At 48.7% G+C, this 20,251-nt stretch overlaps 1 protein-coding gene across 2 annotated transcripts in view; it reads left to right on the top strand.

The window, feature by feature from the left end:
- Nucleotides 1-20,251, top strand: part of npr2 (natriuretic peptide receptor 2) — a 278,856-nt gene that overhangs the window by 71,582 nt on the left and 187,023 nt on the right. For both annotated transcript variants that reach the window (XM_072497159.1, XM_072497157.1), the window contains exons 5-6: nucleotides 12,227-12,321; nucleotides 13,217-13,352. In XM_072497159.1, coding sequence (XP_072353260.1) covers nucleotides 12,227-12,321; nucleotides 13,217-13,352 — 231 coding nt within the window. The remainder of the gene's footprint in view (nucleotides 1-12,226; nucleotides 12,322-13,216; nucleotides 13,353-20,251) is intronic.

Here is a 20,251-nt window from a genome sequence, read left to right on the forward strand (position 1 = left end):
TGGGATGAGGGGGTTGTCCTGTGATGAGTGACTGAGTAAATTGGGATTATTCTCCCTGGGATTTAGAAGAATGAGAGGTGATTGCTTTGAAATTCTGAAGGGGCCTGACGCTGACATACTGGGCGGGATTCTCTGTCAAGGACGCCTGGATCACATTCCCCGACGGGACTGAGAATCGAGCGTCGGGGCAAAATCGGGATCGACGCAGGCGCCAACCTGATGATGATGCTTCAACCACCTGATGGTAGCGGGAACGAGGTCCACGCCGCACACCAGCGGGAGCAAGTAAATCAATGCACATTGGTCTTAATGATCCATTTGCATCCATTTAGCGAGCCCGGCATCCTATGATCCGACCTTTCGTGATTCTCTGATCCCCATGGCAGGGAATCATGTGGGCGTTGATGACTTGTGGTCTCTACCAGCATGGTCCTGGCATGGTCGATCTCGCGTCGTTGGCACACCTTGAGGTCCACAATGCGAGGGCCACACTGGTAGAGATCATCCAAGCCCATCCGAGGGCCATCCCCCCCCAACAATGTGCTGCCTGCCCATGCCTCCTCTACCAGTAGCCCCCCCCCCCCCCCCAACCCCCCCCCCCCCCCCCCCCCCGCCCCCAAGACCCTTGTAATAGAGTTACATCCCCAAGGACCACTGTAATAGGGAAAGTCCCCCAGGGACCCCTGTAATATGGAGACCTCCCATAGGGACCCCTGTAATAGGGGGAACCCCAGGACCCCTCTAATAGGGAGACCCCCCCACAGGGACCTCTGTAACAGGAGGACCCACCCACAGAGACACTTGTAATAGGAGGACGTCCACAGAGACACCCTGCCTACAGGGATCCCTCACAGACCCTTAACCCCACACAGCCCCCCCCTCCTTCCCCCTCCCCCCCCTCCACCCCCCCCCCCCCCCACCCCCCTCCCACCGCCCAACTCCAGAAAAGAGATGCCTGTCTGGAAGCTAGCGAGCAGTCCAGACAGGGATGGTGAGAAGAATTACAGCTGTAACACTTACCTTGCAGCTCCACATGTCCATTGCTGGAAGAGAGCAGCTGTGACTTGCCTCTGATTTCCACAGATTCATTAGCTGCAAGCCATTTATAGCTTTCTAGTCGTTGTCTGTAATTAACAGCTTCTACAACCCATCTGCAGCTTTGATTCATTCATCTCCCTTTGCCGTTCAGTGGTCTAAGTGGTGAAGAGAGGTAAGTGCAGTGAAATCTCACATTAACATGATCGGAATGCACTTAGTGCTTGGAATGCACGTACCTCCCTTTGCTGTGGTCGATATTTACAAACATTGGGGTTTCACCACTTAAATAACAAGGCCCGTCCTGTAGGCAGCTTCTACTGGTCTATGTATTTATTAATTTGTTTGTGGTTGTGGCTCCATTAGCTCAGTGGGCTAGACAGCTGGTTTGTGATGCAGAACAAGGTCAACAGCGTGGGTTCAATTCCCGTACCAGCTTACCCGAACAGGTGCCGGAATGTGGCATCTAGGGACTTTTCACAGTAACTTGATGCTTGTGACAATAAAAGGTTATTATTTTTAATTCAATCATTTTCTCCTCTTTCTTGTGTTCTTGCTGGTGTTTCAACTGGTCCATACATTTAAGAAGCCACTGCAACCCATTTCTGTAGTTAATTTCTTGATGCCAATTGCCATATTATTATTTATAATTCACTATTTCCTGTTGCTTCATTGTTTTATTGATTCTGTGCACATTTAAATTATTCATTCACTGGGAGCTGCTTAGTTGTGCTTGCAAGGTTTCTCACTTTCTTTCCATTGTTCAAAATTAATCTTTAGTTTATTCTGTGATATCCATATTATTGTAGCAGAAGCTTCTTAGGATGTTTAATAGGGATATTCAAAATTATGCAGCATTTTGATGGAATATATAGTGAAGAAATGTTTCCACTGGGAGTTGGGGCAGAGGTGGGGAGTTACTGTGGGGGGGGGGGATGTAGAGGTTGGGGGGGGGGGGGGCTGATGGTGAGTGCCGGTAGCCAGGTTTCAGCGAATTGGCGAATGGTGGGAAGGAGAAATTCTTTTATGTGTTGTGTTATGATCAAGGATGCATTGGCTGAAAGGGTGATGGAAGCAGATTCAGTGATAACTTCTGAAAGAGACTTGGATAAATACTTGAAAGTCAAACGTTTGCAAAAGTGTAATGAAAGAGCGAAGGCTTGAGACTAATTGGATTGTTCCTTTAGAGAGCCAGGATAGACAGAGTGGGCTGGATAGTCTCCCTTTGTGCTGTAAGATTCCATGATCCAATGATTCTTCTGTTGCTCACTGTTTTAGGTTGTGTTGTGACCTTTGGGCGCATTGAGATAATACTCTTCAAACCTGCACAGGTCCAAACTCCACACGGACAATATTTTGGGAGAAGGGTGTGTGAGAAGACCAAGAGGACATGAGGCCTTGGTTGAGGTGGTGTTTTAGGGAAGCACAATAATTTCATATTTATCAGAATACTTTCAATGGGTGAGGCAAGCACAAGGATCCAGGGCCAAATTTGTGGTGGCATTCTTTGGGAGCGGAAGGATTGTTTTTTTGGCTGCAGCCTTTTTAAATTGTGGGGACATTTGTACATTGTCAGAGATGAGCAATGAACCAAGGACAGGAGTCAATAGTAAGGGGAAACATTATGCCAGCAGTATGGCAAGAGGAGTAACTAGGCATCGATTGGAAACTCAGCATTGCGATTGGTAGGAAGGGGGCTGATAAGTGAGGTAAGTCTGTCTCAGGCACATAGGAATATCGGAATTAGAGAAGGTCATTAGCCCCTCAAGCCTTTTCTGCCTTTCATTTAGATTATGGCTAACTCGTGACTCACCTCCATATGTTGGGAGGCTGCAATCCTGTCAGCAGAGCAGGAAGAAAGGGAGGAGAGCCTGAATGAATTGATTGTGTATTCATGGAGGTTGGGGGCACTTTTCCACTAATAGCAACACCAGAGCGGACAGTGCTTTGAATTATATTTAGTGACATTTGAGTCAAATTGAGTTTCACTTTTCGAGTTTGTGAGAGACATTTCCCATAATGTTGTTTGTATACAGTGAAAGAATCTGCTGTTTTATATGAAACAGCTGTGGTATTCGCTGTGATAGGTAAAAGGCTTGTGGAATCTGTTCTTCAACTTTTAAGGATTTGAGACTTTTCTCAATTACTTGAATTGCGAAAGTGAGTAATTGTGGGCTTATTGAAAGTTGGGACTGAGAATCTTTGAGAAGTTAGTGCCGAGAGTACTAAATAAACAGGTATGAGGTAGTGAGTGAATACTAAGAGGGAGCAATTAGGTCATGAGTATTCAGGCAATATTGGAGTCAGGAAGAGATGGTTGTACAAAGTGGGATACCAAGGATATGGTTTGGAAAATAAGGCATTGCAAACATGGGTTGAAGGCACAACAAAAATGACAGAGAGAAGATTAATTGGGAAGAACTGAAAAAAGAAATAATGAATGAATGGAAACAAGACCTTTTTTAAAAAGCCTATCAGAAATGAGACCTTTTAGAAAAAAAACAAATGCATTTAAAAAGCAAATGAGAAACAGGCATGTTCATAAAAAACATGGGAACAGACCTTTAAAAAACCCCCACAGGAAACAAACTCTTAAAAATGACAGCAGGAACAGACATTTTAAGTAAAAGTGGAGGAAGCAGGCTTTTAAGAATAGGCAAAGAAAAACACTGTATAGTGGAAGTTGCAAAAACAAAGTAGGAAAAGAAAAACAGTGTGTAATGAGGCTTGAAAGTACAGTTAGAGAAAATAAAAGAGCTCACAACAGGGCCTAGAAACAAAGATGAGGAATAAAAGAGCACAACTTGACTCTTTGAACTGTTATACTGGCTGTTCATCAATTGGCCTGAATCGTCTGAGCAATGGCAAAGAGGAGTGGAGCGCCGCTGCTCTCGGAAATTTCCCCGACTCGACATTCCTGCATATTTCTTCCAAGGTCTTCCAAACCCGGCTTTCACAGAAACTCAGAGGGAAGCGTCCCTCAGGGAACTCCTTCGGACCAGAGTAGGGGAAGACAGGACGGAACCCCTTTTAATGTCACCTAACTGCTGTGTGGTAGTTTTTTAAAAAATATATTTTATTCAAGATTTTTTGGCCAAACATAACAGTACGTAGTGTTTCTTTTAAACAACAATAAAGCAATATAAATAACAGTGGCCATTTTTAAACAAATAAATAAATAATATATGAACAGAAACAAAAACCAAACTAAATGGCAACTGCCTTGTCAAAAATAAATACTCTCCAAAGATACAATCCAACAGTCCAATATACATTACCTAAAACAAGTGCCTATACATATACAATAACATCCCTGAGAGTCCGTCCGATTCCTCCCCCCTCCCCCCTCCCCCCTGGGTTGCTGCTGTTGTCTACTTCTTTTGCATTCCCTCTATCTTTCTGTGAGGTAGTCGACGAACGGTTGCCACCGCCTGGTGAACCCCTGAGCCGAACCCCTTAGTACGAACTTAATCCGTTCTAACTTTATAAACCCTGCCATGTCGTTTATCCAGGTCTCCACACCCGGGGGTTTGGCTTCCTTCCACATTAACAATATCCTGCACCGGGCTTCTAGGGACGCAAAGGCCAAAACATCAGCCTCTCTCGCCTCCTGCACTCCCGGCTCTTCTGCAACCCCAAATATAGCCAACCCCCAGCTTGGTTCGACCCGGACCCCCACCACCTTCGAAAGCACCTTTGCCACCCCCACCCTAAACCTCTGTAGTGCCGGGCATGACCAGAACATGTGGGTGTGATTCACTGGGCTTCTCGAGCATCTCGCACACCTATCCTCTACCCCAAAGAATTTACTGAGCCGTGCTCCAGTCATATGCGCCCTGTGTAACACCTTAAATTGTATCAGGCTTAGCCTGGCACACGAGGACGATGAGTTTACCCTACGTAGGGCATCAGCCCACAGCCCCTCCTCAATCTCCTCCCCCAGCTCTTCTTCCTATTTCCCTTTCAGCTCATCTACCATGATCTCCCCCTCGTCCCTCATTTCCCTATATATGTCCGACACCTTACCATCCCCCACCCATGTCTCTGAGATCACTCTATCCTGCACCTCCTGCGTCGGGAGCTGCGGGAATTCCCTCACCTGTTGCCTCGCAAAAGCCCTCAGTTGCATATACCGAAATGCATTCCCTTGGGGCAACCCATATTTTTCCGTCAGCGCTCCCAGACTCGCAAACGTCCCTTCTACGAACAGATCTCTCAATTGTGCTACCCCTGCTCTTTGCCATGCTCCAAATCCCCCATCCATTCTCCACGGAACAAACCTATGGTTATTTCTTATCGGAGACCGCACCGAGGCTCCCGTCTTTCCCCTATGCCGTCTCCACTGCCCCCAAATTTTCAATGTAGCCACCACCACCGGGCTTGTGGTGTATTTCTTCGGTGAGAACGGCAACGGTGCCGTCACCATAGCTTGTAGGCTATTCCCCCTGCAGGACGCCCTCTCCAATCTCTTCCACGCCGCTCCCTCCTCTTCTCCCATCCACTTACACACCATTGAAATATTGGCGGCCCAGTAGTACTCACTTAGGCTCGGTAGTGCCAGCCCCCCCCCTGTCCCTACTACGCTGCAAAAATCCCCTCCTCACTCTCGGAGTCTTCCCGACCCACGCAAAACTCATAATACTCTTCTCGATTCTTTTGAAAAAAGCCTTCGTGACCACCACCGGGAGGCACTGAAACACAAAAAGGAATCTCGGGAGGACCACCATTTTAACCGCCTGCACTCTACCTGCCAGTGACAGCGCCACCATGTCCCATCTCTTAAAGTCCTCCTCCATCTGTTCCACCAACCGCGTTAAATTAAGCCTATGTAATGTACCCCAATTCTTGGCTATCTGGATCCCCAAGTACCGAAAGTCCCTTGTTACCTTCCTCAATGGTAAATCCTCTATTTCTCTGCTCTGCTCCCCTGGATGCACCACAAACAACTCCCTTTTCCCCATGTTCAATTTATACCCTGAAAAATCCCCAAACTCCCCAAGTATCCGCATTATCTCTGGCATCCCCTCCACCGGGTCCGCCACATATAGCAACAAATCATCCGCATACAGAGATACCCGGTGTTCTTCTCCTCCCCTGAGTACTCCCCTCCACTTCCTGGAACCCCTCAATGCTATGGCCAGGGGCTCAATCGCCAGTGCAAACAATAACGGGGACAGAGGACATCCCTGCCTCATCCCTCTATGGAGCCGAAAATAATCAGACTCCCCGTCCATTCGTGACCACGCTCGCCATCGGGGCCCTATACAGCAACTGTACCCATCTGATATACCCATCTCCAAAGCCAAATCCCCTCAGCACCTCCCACAAATAATCCCACTCCACTCTATCAAATACTTTCTCGGCATCCATCGCCACCACTATCTCCGCTTCCCCCTCTGGTGGGGGCATCATCATTACCCCTAGCAGCCTCCGTATATTTGTATTCAGCTGTCTCCCCTTCACAAACCCAGTTTGGTCCTCACGAACCACCCCCGGGACACAATCCTCTATCCTCGTTGCCATTACCTTGGCCAGAATCTTAGCGTCCACATTCAGGAGGGAAATAGGCCTATAGGACCCGCATTGCAGCGGGTCTTTTTCCTTCTTTAGGAGGAGCGATATCATTGCCTCTGACATAGTCGGGGACAGCTGCCCCCTTTCCCTCGCCTCATTAAAGGTTCTCATCAGTAGCGGGGCCAGCAAGTCCATATATTTCCTATAGAATTCAACTGGGAATCCGTCTGCTCCCGGGGCCTTCCCCGCCTGCATGCTCCCAATCCCTTTCACTACTTCCTCCGTCTCAATCTGTGCTCCCAGTCCCGCCCTCTCCTGCTCCTCCACCTTAGGAAATTCCAGCTGATCCAGAAAGCACATCATTCTCTCCTTCCCATCCGGGGGCTGAGCTTCATATAATCTTTCATAAAATGCCTTGAACACTCCATTCACTCTCTCCGCTCCCCGCTCCATCTCTCCCTCCTCATCTCTCACCCCCCCTATCTCCCTCGCTGCTCCCCTTTTCCTCAGTTGGTGGGCCAGCAACCTGCTCGCCTTCTCCCCATATTCGTACTGTACACCCTGTGCCTTCCTCCATTGTGCCTCTGCATTACCCGTAGTCAACAAGTCAAATTCTACATGTAGCCTTTGCCTTTCCCTGTACAGTCCCTCCTCCGGTGCCTCTGCATATTGTCTGTCCACCCTTAGAAGTCCTTTCAACAACCGCTCCCTTTCCCTACCCTCCTGCTTTCCTTTATGTGCCCTAATAGATATCAGCTCCCCTCTAACCACTGCCTTCAGCGCCTCCCAGACCACTCCCACCTGAACCTCCCCATTGTCATTGAGTTCCAAGTACCTTTCAATACACCCACTCACCCTTAAACACACCCCCTCATCTGCCAATAATCCCATGTCCATTCTCGAGGGTGGACGCTGTTCTTTTTCCTCCCCTATCTCCAGGTCCACCCAATGTGGAGCGTGATCCAAAATAGCTTTGGCCGTGTACTCCATCCCCGTCACCTTCGGGATCAGTGCCCTTCCCAAAACAAAAAAGTCTATCCGTGAATAAACTTTGTGGACATAGGAGAAAAACGAAAACTCCTTACTCCTAGGTCTACTAAATCTCCAGGGGTCTACTCCTCCCATCTGCTCCATAAAGTCCTTAAGCACCCTAGCTGCAGCCGGCCTCCTTCCGGTCCTGGACCTCGATCTGTCCAGCCCTGGGTCCAGCACCATATTAAAATCTCCACCCACTACCAACTTCCCCACCTCTAGGTCCAGGATACGTCCTAACATACGCCTCATAAAGTTGGCATCATCCCAGTTCGGGGCATATACGTTCACTAAAACCACCGCCTCCCCTTGCAATTTGCCACTCACCATCACGTATCTGCCCCCACGATCCGCCACTATGGTCTTTGCCTCAAACATTACCCGCTTCCCCACTAGTATAGCCACCCCCCTGTTTTTTGCGTCTAGCCCCGAATGAAACACCTGCCCCACCCATCCTTTGCGTAGTCAGATCTGGTCTATCAGTTTCAGATGCGTCTCCTGCAGCATAACCACATCTGCCTTAAGTTTCTTTAGGTGTGCGAGTACCCGTGCCCTCTTTATCGGCCCGTTCAGCCCTCTCACATTCCACGTGATCAGCCGGGTTGGGGGGCTCTTTACCCCCCGCCTTGTCGACTAGCCATCTCCTTTTTCAATCCAGCTCCTCACCCGGTTCCCACATAGCCGTATCTCCCCCCAACGGCGCCCTCCCGCCCCGACCACCCCACCCAATACCAGCTCCCCCTTCCCCCCAGCAGCAGCAACCCAGTTAACCCCCCCCCCAACCCCCCCCCCCCCCCCCCCCCCCCGCTAGATCCCTCACTAGCGTAATTGCACCCCCCATGTTGCTCCCAGAAGTCAGCAAACTCTGGCCGACCTCGGCTTCCCCCCGTGACCTCGGCTCCCACTGTGCGAGGCCCCCTCCTTCCTGCTTCCCTGTTCCCGCCATGATTACCATAGCGCGGGAACAAAGCCCGTGTTTCCCATTTGGCCCCGCCCCCAATGGCCGGCGCCCCCAGCTCCTCATCCTCCCTCCCCCCCTCCCCCACGACATGGGGAAGAGAGAAAAGTTACAGGGTTGCAGGATTAACAACTTGGGAAATCATCTCTTCCCCCTTTTCCCCCTCTTCACCCCACATATTCGCCCCACCACTTTGTCCCAATCGTTCTTTTTCTAGCCCGCTTATTCCAATTTCTCCTCGACAATAAATGTCCACGCCTCTTCTGCCGTTTCAAAATAGTGGTGTTTCCCTTGATGTGTGACCCACAGTCTTGCCGGCTGCAGCATTCCAAATTTAACCTTCCTTTTGTGCAGCACCGCCTTGGCCCGATTAAAGCTTGCCCTCCTTCTCGCCACCTCCGCACTCCAATCTTGATATACGCGGATAACCGCGTTCTCCCACCTACTGCTCTGAGTTTTCTTTGCCCATCTGAGGACCATCTCTCTGTCCTTATATCGGAGAAATCTCACCACTATGGCTCGAGGAATTTCTCCAGCCCTCGGTCTTCGCGCCATAACTCGATAGGCTCCTTCAACCTCCAACGGGCCCGTCGGGGCCTCCGATCCCATTAACGAGTGCAGCATCGTGCTCACATATGCCCCGACGTCCGCCCCTTCTGCACCTTCGGGAAGACCAAGAATCCTTAAATTCTTCCTCCTCGCATTATTCTCCAGCACCTCCAGCCTTTCCACACACCTTTTGTGTTGTGCCTCGTGCATCTCTGTCTTCACCACCAGGCCCTGTATGTCGTCCTCATTCTCAGCAGCCTTTGCCTTCACGACCCGAAGCTCCTGCTCCTGGGTCTTTTGCTCCTCCTTTAGCCCTTCAATCGCCTGTAATATCGGGGCCAACAGCTCCTTCTTCATCTCCTTTTTAAGTTCTTCCACGCAACGCCGCAGGAACTCTTGTTGGTCAGGGCCCCATATTCAACTGCCTCCTTCCGATGCCATCTTTCTTTGTGCTTGCCTTCCTTGCCGCTGCTCTAGAGGATCCACCGCAATCCGGCCACTTTCCTCTCCTTTTTCCATCCGTGTCCAGGGGGGATTCCCTTCTGGTTTACCGCACAGTGTTTTTAGCCGTTAAAATTGCCATTGGGGCTCCTATCAAGAGCCCAAAAGTCCTTTCCACCGGGAGCTGCCGAAACGTGTGACTTAGCTGGTCATCGCCGCACCCGGAAGTCCTGTGTGGTCGGCTAAAGGTCTAGTCTTTGAATGTCGGTGAATGGATGAAGGAATGAGGGAGTGAGTGAGTGAGTGAGTTTGTGGGTAGCTGGATAGGGAAGGTTAGGTGGGTAACTGAGTAGGTCAGTGAGTGGATGGCGTCAGTGAGTGGGTGAGTGGATGAGTTGTAAGGTGGGTGAATGGATATTCTGGTTGGGGGGGGGCGTTGTCAGGTCAGGTTGGATGCGTAGTTGGGTCACATCAGGCAATAGTTGGGTTGGGTTGGGTTGGGGCATAATGGGATTATTGGGTCAGCAGGACAGTCAGATTGGGAGGGTAGCGGGGTGGGGTCAGGGGCAGTCAGATCGGGGTCAGGGAGTCGTCAGATCAGGGGGTCGGTACATTCGGTCAGGAGGTAGCCATGTATTTGGTGATTTGGTGGTAGCCAGGAGATGGTTGGTGGTGGTAGGGTAGGTTCAGAGGGTAGTCGGGTGCTCAGGGGATGTTGCAGGCCATGTTAGGGGGGTGCATGGTGTAGTCAAATGCTTGGGAGGTAGTCAGGAGTTAGAGAGGTAATGGGGGATCCGTTGTGGAGTTACCCAGGTGTTAGCCTCGGTTTTGTTTTTGCTAACCTTTCTTGGGTAACTAACAAATAAGTACCACAGATGTGTGCAAAGTCTCCTATTCTAGTTTACAGTTGGAGAGATTCATGGACGGTCCCAGGGAGTAGGGAAATTGCCCATCAGAAGTTTAGACTTCCCATTCCCATAAGGGTCCATGTGTTAAAACCTCCACATTGTCATAGAGGTCAAAGAGCCGTAGAGGTCTACAGTACAGAAAAGGCCCTTCGGCCCATCACATCTCCTACGGTCTTCAATCGTAGGGATCTGAAGAATGGAAGATTTAGCCCATGTCATTTTTTAAATCTTTTGCTGCCTCAGACATCTAGTCCCTTTTCCCTATGAATACTATTTTGTCATAGTTCATTTCCACCAAGCCTTCATCTTTGATTCCAAGAAGCTTGGAATCTAGGTTGTAGTCTTCAACCCGCACATTGCCCTCTCCCTATCATATTAGTTTAAATGCTTTCCCATTGCTCTACTTACCAACTCGAAAGATCCAGAACTAACTCCAATGCCCGAGAAGTGTGCAGCTTTCTCTCTTGCTGCGTGAACAGTGCAGCAGCCACACATTGACGTAGATAATCTTTGTCTATTCAATCTCTCCAGTGTTTGTCATGGGGATCAATTCAAAATTATGATTCTTGTGTTCTTGTTCTTCAATCTACGACCTAGCTCCTTACGTTTTCTCCCATATGTACCTTGAGTTGAACCATTGTTCCAAAATGGACTACAGCTTTTGGCTGCTCTTTCTCCTATTCCAGAAGTTTTTCCACCAATTCTGTGACATCCTTCACCCTGCCACTCACAAGACAACGGGGCATTTGGTGTTCATGGAAAACAACCATGGAAGAGCGACGAGAGTTCTGACCATTGGGTTATGCAAGCTGGCCACTAAACCAAAGAAGGACCCAGCACTCGAGCAAAGGTGTTTTGGGATGGTCATGCACTTGGAAAATGTGCTAAGGGAAGACCAAAACCTTTATAAGGCCCAGAGAAGAACTCTGTCTCTTCCTGGTCCGAAGAGGAATGTATCAATAAAAGTTTTAAAACTTACTTTTGATCCCTTTACTGGCTCCTCTTCCCTCTACGTTGGTGTAGTTGGAATGTCAACGCGTGAACTCTAAAGAATATTCATACAGACTCAAAACATTAACACTGCTTCTCTCTCCAAAGATGCTGCCAGACCTGCTGAGTTTATTCAGCAATTTTTGTTTTTATTTCAGGTATCCAGCATTCGAAGTGCTTTGTTTTTATCCAACTATCTAACTAGCTGGTAGAGTACAGCCTGTACTCTGGCTATTATGAACAACCAAAGGAACATGCCATTTGATTCAACAACCAGCCTGTGCTCACAAAATCCAAAATAAAGCATATACTGTTAGGTGTGATTCTGTGATGCGGCAGCACTTGCTGAACAATCCTGAGTTACACTAGCCACCAATTTAAGATAATTAGTTGAGTTCTTAACGTGGCTCACATACACTTGCTAGGATATGTGTTCATATGCTGGGGCTGATTTTTTGGAATTTACTGGGAGCTTGCAGAATCGATAGTTTCATGTTGCATTCCCCATGGCAACACCTTGGACAATCAGCATCAACTTACCAATGAGCCTGCAATCTTTTCTTATGCAGTATAAATTGTTGTGATATTGACAGGCCAAATGGTCTACTCCTATAGTTTGAAATTTGGCATTCTTGCATTTGTCCTGATGAGTGCAAGACAAAAAGATTCAGCAACTTGTCTCTCTTTTCAGCAATAAACTTTTAACTTCAGTGCGAGGAATCAATTTCCAGTACAAAATGGTATTTGATGGTTATTTTATGTGTTTTAATTTTCTTTATGTATCTTTATTTCATTGTAGGTGTCACTGGCCTAGTGAGCATTGATAAAAATGGTGACAGAGACATCGACTTTAGTCTCTGGGATATGGTCGACACAGAAACTGGGAAATATGAGGTTGGTATTTTTATGTGTTTTGTATTAGCATTTATTTCCATGTTGATCATTTTTAAAAAAAAAATTTAGAGGACCCAATTCTATTTTTTCCAATTAAGGGCAATTTAGCGTGGCCAATCCACCGAAGGCACTTCTTTGGGTTGTGGGGGTGAGAACCATGCAGATACGGGGAGAATGTGCAAACTCGACACGACCAGTGACTCGGGGTGGGGATCGAACCCGGCTCCTCAGCGCCATGAGACAGCAGTGTTATCCCATGTTGATAAATGACTGTGCATGGTATGATTTCCTCTAAACCTGCAGCAAATGGATAAGTTAAAAATCCACAGGGAAATGTTAGGAGGGTTGCCACAGGAATCTGGATGGAGAGGAAACCTCTATTTCGAATGGACAGACATAGAGTTGTGGAAGAAGGTGACCATTGAAATGAGTGCCATTGCAAAAAGAATATGCATGTCCCCTCAGCACTGGCAGGAGCACCTTAGTAAGTGCAAGCTCTTACACTTGTGTGCATTGTGCGCTTGAGCCAAAGGCAAATCCAATAGATTTTACAAAAGCACAGAATTCAGGCACAAAAGTCACTGGAATTTCCAAGATCTAACATCCATCAGTTTTAAAAGAGGCAAAACCTTGCTGCATCTACAAATTTCCTGAAATTTCCAATGTACATTTCTGGTAGGCAGAATTCTGCATTGAAAGCAAACCTCTGTCTCCAGGTTTACAAACACCAATATCTTTCACTCATGATTTGTGGAACTAATTTGAAGACTGCTTTAAGCAATTTCACATTTATGCCTTTTTGGAGTATAGATAGCATTGTTTCATTCTTATATATACATCAGAGTGGTTAAAGTCAAGCCATGACAATTTAATTACTTTACTCCATGTTATACAGGTTGTCGCTCACTTTCTCGGAGTGAAAAAACAGATTTATTGGATCCCCAATGTAGAGATCCACTGGCCATCGGGCTCCATTCCCATAGACAACCCTCCGTGTGTGTTTGAAAATGATATTGCAGCCTGCAATCAGGGTAATGTATTCATTTTCATTATGGGACCTATTGAATGTCTTCAGGTTCTGCAGACCAACCTGCATCACAATGTGATAAATACTTGGGTCAAATGGTCTGTGTGGCAGTGAAGAAGCCACAGATTTTGTTCATGGCAGCAAAATGTTGAATTTCCTTTGCCTTATCTACATGCCACATGTTCCTCATGTCATTGGTGCACCTTTGTACATCAGCCTTTTCTGGTTGTTAAGCTAGTTTCCTTTGTTTTGAGTTTGGTCAATCCACCAGGCACCAAAAGTCTTTTGCTTAATCATTTTGTTGGTATCCTCATCATTTACAACCAACCCTGCTGTATCCTGACAAAAAATCCCAAGTATCACTTTGCAGGGATTGGTGATATTGGACTTAAGGATAAGCACTGTGGACAGTCTTCTTCTGTTCTTGATTGAAGTTTGAAAGTTTTTTCCCAAAGACATTGTTGGAATTGGTCCCTTTCGATTGGATCCTTCAGAGGTCTAATGCTAAGGTCAAGGGCCAGCTCCTCTGAGGCGTAAATCAAGGAAGACTTGATTAAGGAAAGGGAAGTTGCCAATGCCCTTTGGAGGGTGCATTTTGAACACATTTTCAATCAAGAATTCATTTTGGATGAGAGTGTTTTCAACTCCACCCCAAACACCCAGTTGGAGAAGAGCTCGGTACTCTGCCAATGCCTATGGAGGTGTGGTATTATCAGGTATTGCGGTACCTAAGAGGCTGATGACCATTGGTTAAACCTACGAGTTTGCCATTGGCTGTTGATACGTAGCTCCGCCCTGACAGGCAGAGTATAAGAACCGGTGCCATCCCAGAAGCCTTCACTTTCTGTACCAAAGCTAACTGGGGAACAGTTCTAGTCGAATAAAGCCTTCAGTTATGAAATCACTTCACCTTGAGTGTAATTGATCGTGCATCAATTTAATCGACTAGACTTAAGCTGGAAGGATGGATCTCCGAATCAAACCGGATGCCTACAACTCAGCCCCCATGCGGAGAACTCGGCTGCTCTGTACAACTACCAATCAGACACCTCATGAAATTCTCCTTGTTTTCCCCAGGAAGTCCTCCTCCGGGACCTCACTCCCAACCTGGCTAGCGACACCCGGACCCATCCTGCTTCGGAAGCACGTGCGGGCGCACAAGTCGGACCCGTTGGTCGAGAGGGTCCACCTGCTGCACGCTAACCCCCAGTACGCCTACGTGGTGTTCCCTGATGGCCGGCAAGATACGGTCTCCCTACGGGACCTGGCGCCCGCCGGAACCCCACGCGCACCCGAACCATTACCACCCCCCGCCGGACTCTTTTTTTAACAGGGGGTGAATGTGGTATTATCAGGTATTGCGGTACCTAAGAGGCTGATGACCATTGGTTAAACCTAGGAGTTTACCATTGGCTGTTGATACGTAGCTCCGTCCTGACAGGTGGGGTATAAGAACCGGTGCCATCCCAGCAGCCTTTACTTTCTGTACCGAAGCTGCTGGGGAACAAGTTCTAGTCGATTAAAGCCTTCAGTTATGAAATCACTTTGTCTTGAGTGTAATTGATCGTGCATCAGGAGGCGATGAATGTCATCACACGAATGACGAACAACAAAGCAGCAGGAAGTGATGGCATCCCCACTGTAATCGTTGAGCACAGAGGAGAGGAACTAACATTACAGCTCCATGCCCTTATCCTCCAGACCTGGATTGAAGAGGATGACCTGAATGACCTTAAGGATGGCATGATTGTGGCAATCTTAAAGAAAGGGAATAAATCCAACTGTGGAAATTACTGAGACCTCTCTCTGCTTTCCACTGCAGGGAAGGTAATCACAAAAGCACTTCTGAGCTGATTTATTACACTTGCTGAAGAGCCACTCCCCAAATCTGAGTATGGGTTGAGACCATCAAGAGACAGGACCAACATAATTTTTATAGCTCACCTACTACCAGAAAAATGTCACAATCAACATCGACCTCTCTCCATGCTGTTCTTTAACTTGACAAACACCTTCATTTCTGTACATTGTTAGGCACACCAGAAGATTCTGCTGAAGTATGGATGTTCTCCCAAATTTACCAGGATATGTGAGCATTGATCATTTTAAAAAATATATTTTTATTCTCCTTTTTCACATTTTCTCCCAAATTTTCACGCACTGACAATAAACAATAATCAGTAACGAATATAATATCAATCCCCATATCAATAACAACAATCCCATTATCCCACCAAACCACAAACATTAGCCCGCATGTTCACATTAGCAAATGACAAAAATGAATCAGAAATCACCCATAGTCACCATTAATACAAACAGTTCCCCTCCCTCCAATCCTCCCAACACCCCCACCCCCCCCCCCCCAACTAATGTTCAATGTTATGCAGTTCTTGAAAGTGCACAATGAATAATACCCATGAATTGTAGAACCCCTCCATCCTTCCCCTCAGTTCAAACTTAACCTTCTCAAGAGACACGAATTCCAACAGGTATGCCCGCCACGCCAGGGCACAGGGTGAAGAGGTTGCTCTCAATCCCATCAGGATCTGCCTTCGGACGATCAATGAGGCGAAGGCTACAACATCTGCCTCCGCGCCCGTTTTCAACCCTGGCTGGTCCGACACCCCGAATATGGCCTCCCGAGGGCCGGTCCAGTTTCATGTGCATCACTTTAGAGATTACCCTAAAAACCTCCTTCCAGTAATCCTCTAGCTTTGGACAGGACCAAAACATATGAACGTGATTTGCGCCCCCCCCCCCTCCCCCATACCCAAACGGGAAGAAAGAAATCACGAGCGAAATGGCCCGGGCTAAAATTTTTACCAAGCTTGATGCCTCAAAGGGTTTTTGGAAGATTCAGCTGGATCGGTCCAGCAGGAAGCTGTGCACTTTCAACACTCCCTTTGGCAGATACTGCCACAATAGGATGCCGTTTGGCATCATCTCGGCATCCGAGGTGTTTCATCGAACCATGGATCAGATGATGGAGGGCATCGAAGGGGTGCGCGTCTATGTTGACGACGTCATCATTTGGTCCACCACACCACAGGAGCACATCGGTCATCTCCAGTGTGTCTTTGCTCGGATTCGAGATCACGGCCTGCGCCTCAACCGAGCCAAGGGTTCTTTTGGCCAAACTGAGCTACATTTTCTGGGGCCCACATATCCCGGTCAGGGGTGCGTCTGGATGTCGACAAAGTGGCAGCTATTGCAGCCATGCCGCAGCCGGCAGACAAGAAGGCAGTGCTACGCTTTCTCGGGATGGTCAACTTCCTGGGGAAGTTTATTCCCAAACTTGCCTCGCAAACAACGGCTCTTCGCCACCTGGTAAAGAAAACTACGGAATTCTAGTGGCTGCCCGCACACCAGGAGGAGTGGGAGGAGCTCAAGATCAAGCTCACCACCGCCCCGGTATTGGCATTCTTCGACACTACTCGGGATACGAAGATCTCGACTGATGCCAGCCAGTCCGGCATTGGGCCGGTACTCCTACAACGGGACGACACTGCATCATGGGCCCCGGTCGCCTATGCCTCGCGGGCCATGACCCCCACAGAACAGCGCTATGCGCAGATTGAAAAGGAGTGCCTGGGTTTGTTAACCGGCATCGATAAATTCCACGACTATGTGTATGGTCTTCTGCAGTTCACCGTGGAGACCGACCATCGCCCCCTGGTCGGTGGAATTACGGAGCGTTGGCAAGTTGAGCTGCTCGACAGCAGGCAGCATAGTGGCCCATCTTGCCACAGCGGAGGCATTGTCGAGTTTTGGCTGGACATTGCCGCTTTAACTGTGCGGATCCACAGTTGCCACACGTTGTGACGTCATAGCATTCGTTGCGCCACCGCGCATGCGCGGTGCGGTCCTGCGTAGAGCGTGCCTGCACATCACGTCCCTCTGCGTCGACGTCCCCTCTTTTGGCGCGTACACGTGTGGGAGGCCTCGGAAAGCTTGCAAAATGGCCGCCCTCGTCCAGGGCGCGGGCCGGGAGGAACCCGATCGACTGGACCCGCTCGGCCTCGTAGGACCCCTGCCGTGCCGATTCGGCCGCCTGGAATTGGGAGTACCGGCTGGTCGCGTTTTCGTGGAGGACGCAGGTTTTGATGGCGGTGGCTAGGGTGAGGTGCTTTATTTTGAGGAGCTGCTGGCGTAGGGTGTCCGAGGTGACCCCAAAAACTATCTGATCCCGAATCGTGGAATTGGAGGTGGCCTCAGAGCCGCAGGACTGCACGAGGATACGGAGGTGTGTCAAAAAAGATTGAAAAGGCTCATCCTTACCCTGCAGGCGCTGCTGGAAGAGGTACCTCTCGAAGTTCTCATTCACTTTGATGCTGAAGTGTTGCTCAAATTTTAGAAGAACCGTCTTGTACTTCGTCTTCTCCTCGCCTTCCGCGGATGCCAGGGAGTTGTGAATGTGGATGGTTTGTTGCCCTGCCTTGGAGACGAGGAGGGCGATCTGCCTGGTGTCCGATGCATTCTCCCTGTCTGTGGCTTCTAAGAAGAGCTGGAAGCGCTGTTTAAACAGCTTCCAGTTGACGCCGAGATTTCCAGTGATTTGGAGCGGCTGCGGCGGGCTGATGGTGTCCATGGCGCAGAATGGCAGAACTCTGAAGAGGTGCAGGTAGGTCTCTCAATCGCTGGCGAGTTTCCAGACCTGGTATCATGTCGTGTTGCGTGTTCCGATACACAAATGAACCAACACGGTTGTAGATGGTACAACTCTGTTTTATTATTCTGTACAATAACAACTGTTAACTTCTGGCTGTGGTCCGTACTTCACCAGTTAACCTGTGGACCCAGCCCTAGCACTATCTTAGAGAGGCACTCAGCACATGGTGTATGTCTGAGTGGCACGCTGTGAGCTCTGTGCTCTGAGCTGTCTCCTGGTAGAATGAGCGGGAACTGTGGTGTTCCCAGTTTTATAGTGCATGTGCTCTCACTGGTGATTGGCTGTGATGTTGCGTGTGTGTTGATTGGTCTGTCTACCTGTCCATCAGCGTGTGTGTGTGATTGCACCATGATATGTTAATATGGATATCATGACACAGCCCATACTTCATTTCCAGCTCCTTGAATCCTGCAAACCGAACCCCAAGAAACAAATCTTTTAGTGTCTCAATCTCCTTCTCCTCCCATTTCCGGAAATTTCCATCCCACTTCCCTGGCACAAATCTGTGGTTCCCCCGAATTGGCATTTCCCTTGAACCTGCCCCCAACCCAAAGTGTTGGCTAAACTGCCTCCAAATTCTCAATGAAGCTAGTATTACCGGACTTCCTGAGTATTTCCCCCAGCCATCGGGAGCGGCGCTGTTGCTAGCGCCTTCAATCCCGACCCCCTGCACAAACTCTCAGCCATTCTGAACTACTTGGAATCAACCCCTCTGACCCAGCTCCGTACCTTCTCCACATGCGCCGCCCAGGAATAAAACATCAGGTTCAGATGCCTGCCTTCCCCTCTGTAGCAGCACCTCTGGCCAGCTTCCCTCCCCATATGAACGAGGTAATCATTCCTTCAATCTCTTTGAAAAATACCTTTGGCAGGAAAATCGGCAGGCATTGGAAAATAAACTGAAATCGCAGCAACACGTTCATTTTAACTGCCTGCACCTGAACCGCCAGTGACAGAGGGAGACCATCCCACCTTGCCAGATCAGCATTTACTCTCCCCACCAAACTAGAAATGTTGTACCTGGGAAGCCTCCCCCCCCCCCCCCCCCCCACCTTCCTCCCCACCCCACCCCCACCCCCACACCCCTGCAACCCTACTCCCGGGCAACCTGCACCTCCAGGTCTCTAAAGTGAGTCCCTGCCCTACGGAATGGCAGCCGCCCACCCCTGCCCCCACCCCTGGCCGAGACACCACAGAATACTCACTCTTGTCTGGATTTAATTTGTACCCCGAGAAAAACCCAAACACCTGAAGCAGCTCCAATATTCCCCCTATTGACACACCCGGCTCTGACATGTATAACAACAAGTCATCAGCATATAAGGACACCCTATGCTCCATCCCCCGCCCCCCCACCCCCCCCCCCCGGCCCCCACCCCCCCACACTATGCCTTTCCATACGCCCAAACTTTTTAATGTGATGGCCAACGGCTCAATCGCGAGTGCAAACAGCACGGGGGGCCTAGGAAATCCCTGCCGACTCCCACAGTAGAGAGAAAAGTATCTCAGGCTGATGTTATTTGTGCGGACACTCCCCCTCGGCTCCTTATATAGTATTTTTACCCAAATCTTGGTCCAATCCCAAACCGCTCCAGAATTGCCATCAAACGCTTTCTCAGCGTCCAATGCCACAACCATCTCTGTTTCCTTCCCCTCCACCGGTGCCATAACCACGTTCAACACCCTTCTAACATTTGAAAAGAGCTGCCTCCCTCTCACGAACCCTGCCTGATCTTCACTTATCACCTTCGTGAGGCATTCCTCCAGCATACCTGCCAGTACCTTCACCAATACTTTTGCGTCCATGTTGTCATGTGAGGGTACCTTTAAGACATGGACGTTTAAGCAATGTACCTTTAAGAAAACAGTGATGTCAGAGAGTGGGTGGGGCTCAGCTCAGTTCAGCCACTATGCAGTTTGGTTTTTGCAATTTAAAAAGTGCCTGGCTGGTTTTGCTGAGAACAGTTTAAAAGTGCCTCGCTGTTTTGCTGTGAGCAGTTTAAAAGTAGAAAGCTAGTTTGAGACAGCAGCTTGAGAAGTTCTGGTTTGCTGTGCGTGCTTGAAGGGAGAAAGCCAGGTTTGAGAAAGCAGCTTGGGATGTGTCTGTGTGTTTTCAGAGAGTTTGCAGGAAGAAAGCAAGGTGCTGGAGCTGAAGTCACCCAAGCTAATATATCTCTGCCATTCTATAGAAAATATAAATATCCTTTAACCTGATGTGATACTGTTTAAAG

The sequence above is a fragment of the Scyliorhinus torazame genome, chromosome 3, assembly GCF_047496885.1.
Source record: "Scyliorhinus torazame isolate Kashiwa2021f chromosome 3, sScyTor2.1, whole genome shotgun sequence".
NCBI lineage: Eukaryota > Metazoa > Chordata > Chondrichthyes > Carcharhiniformes > Scyliorhinidae > Scyliorhinus > Scyliorhinus torazame.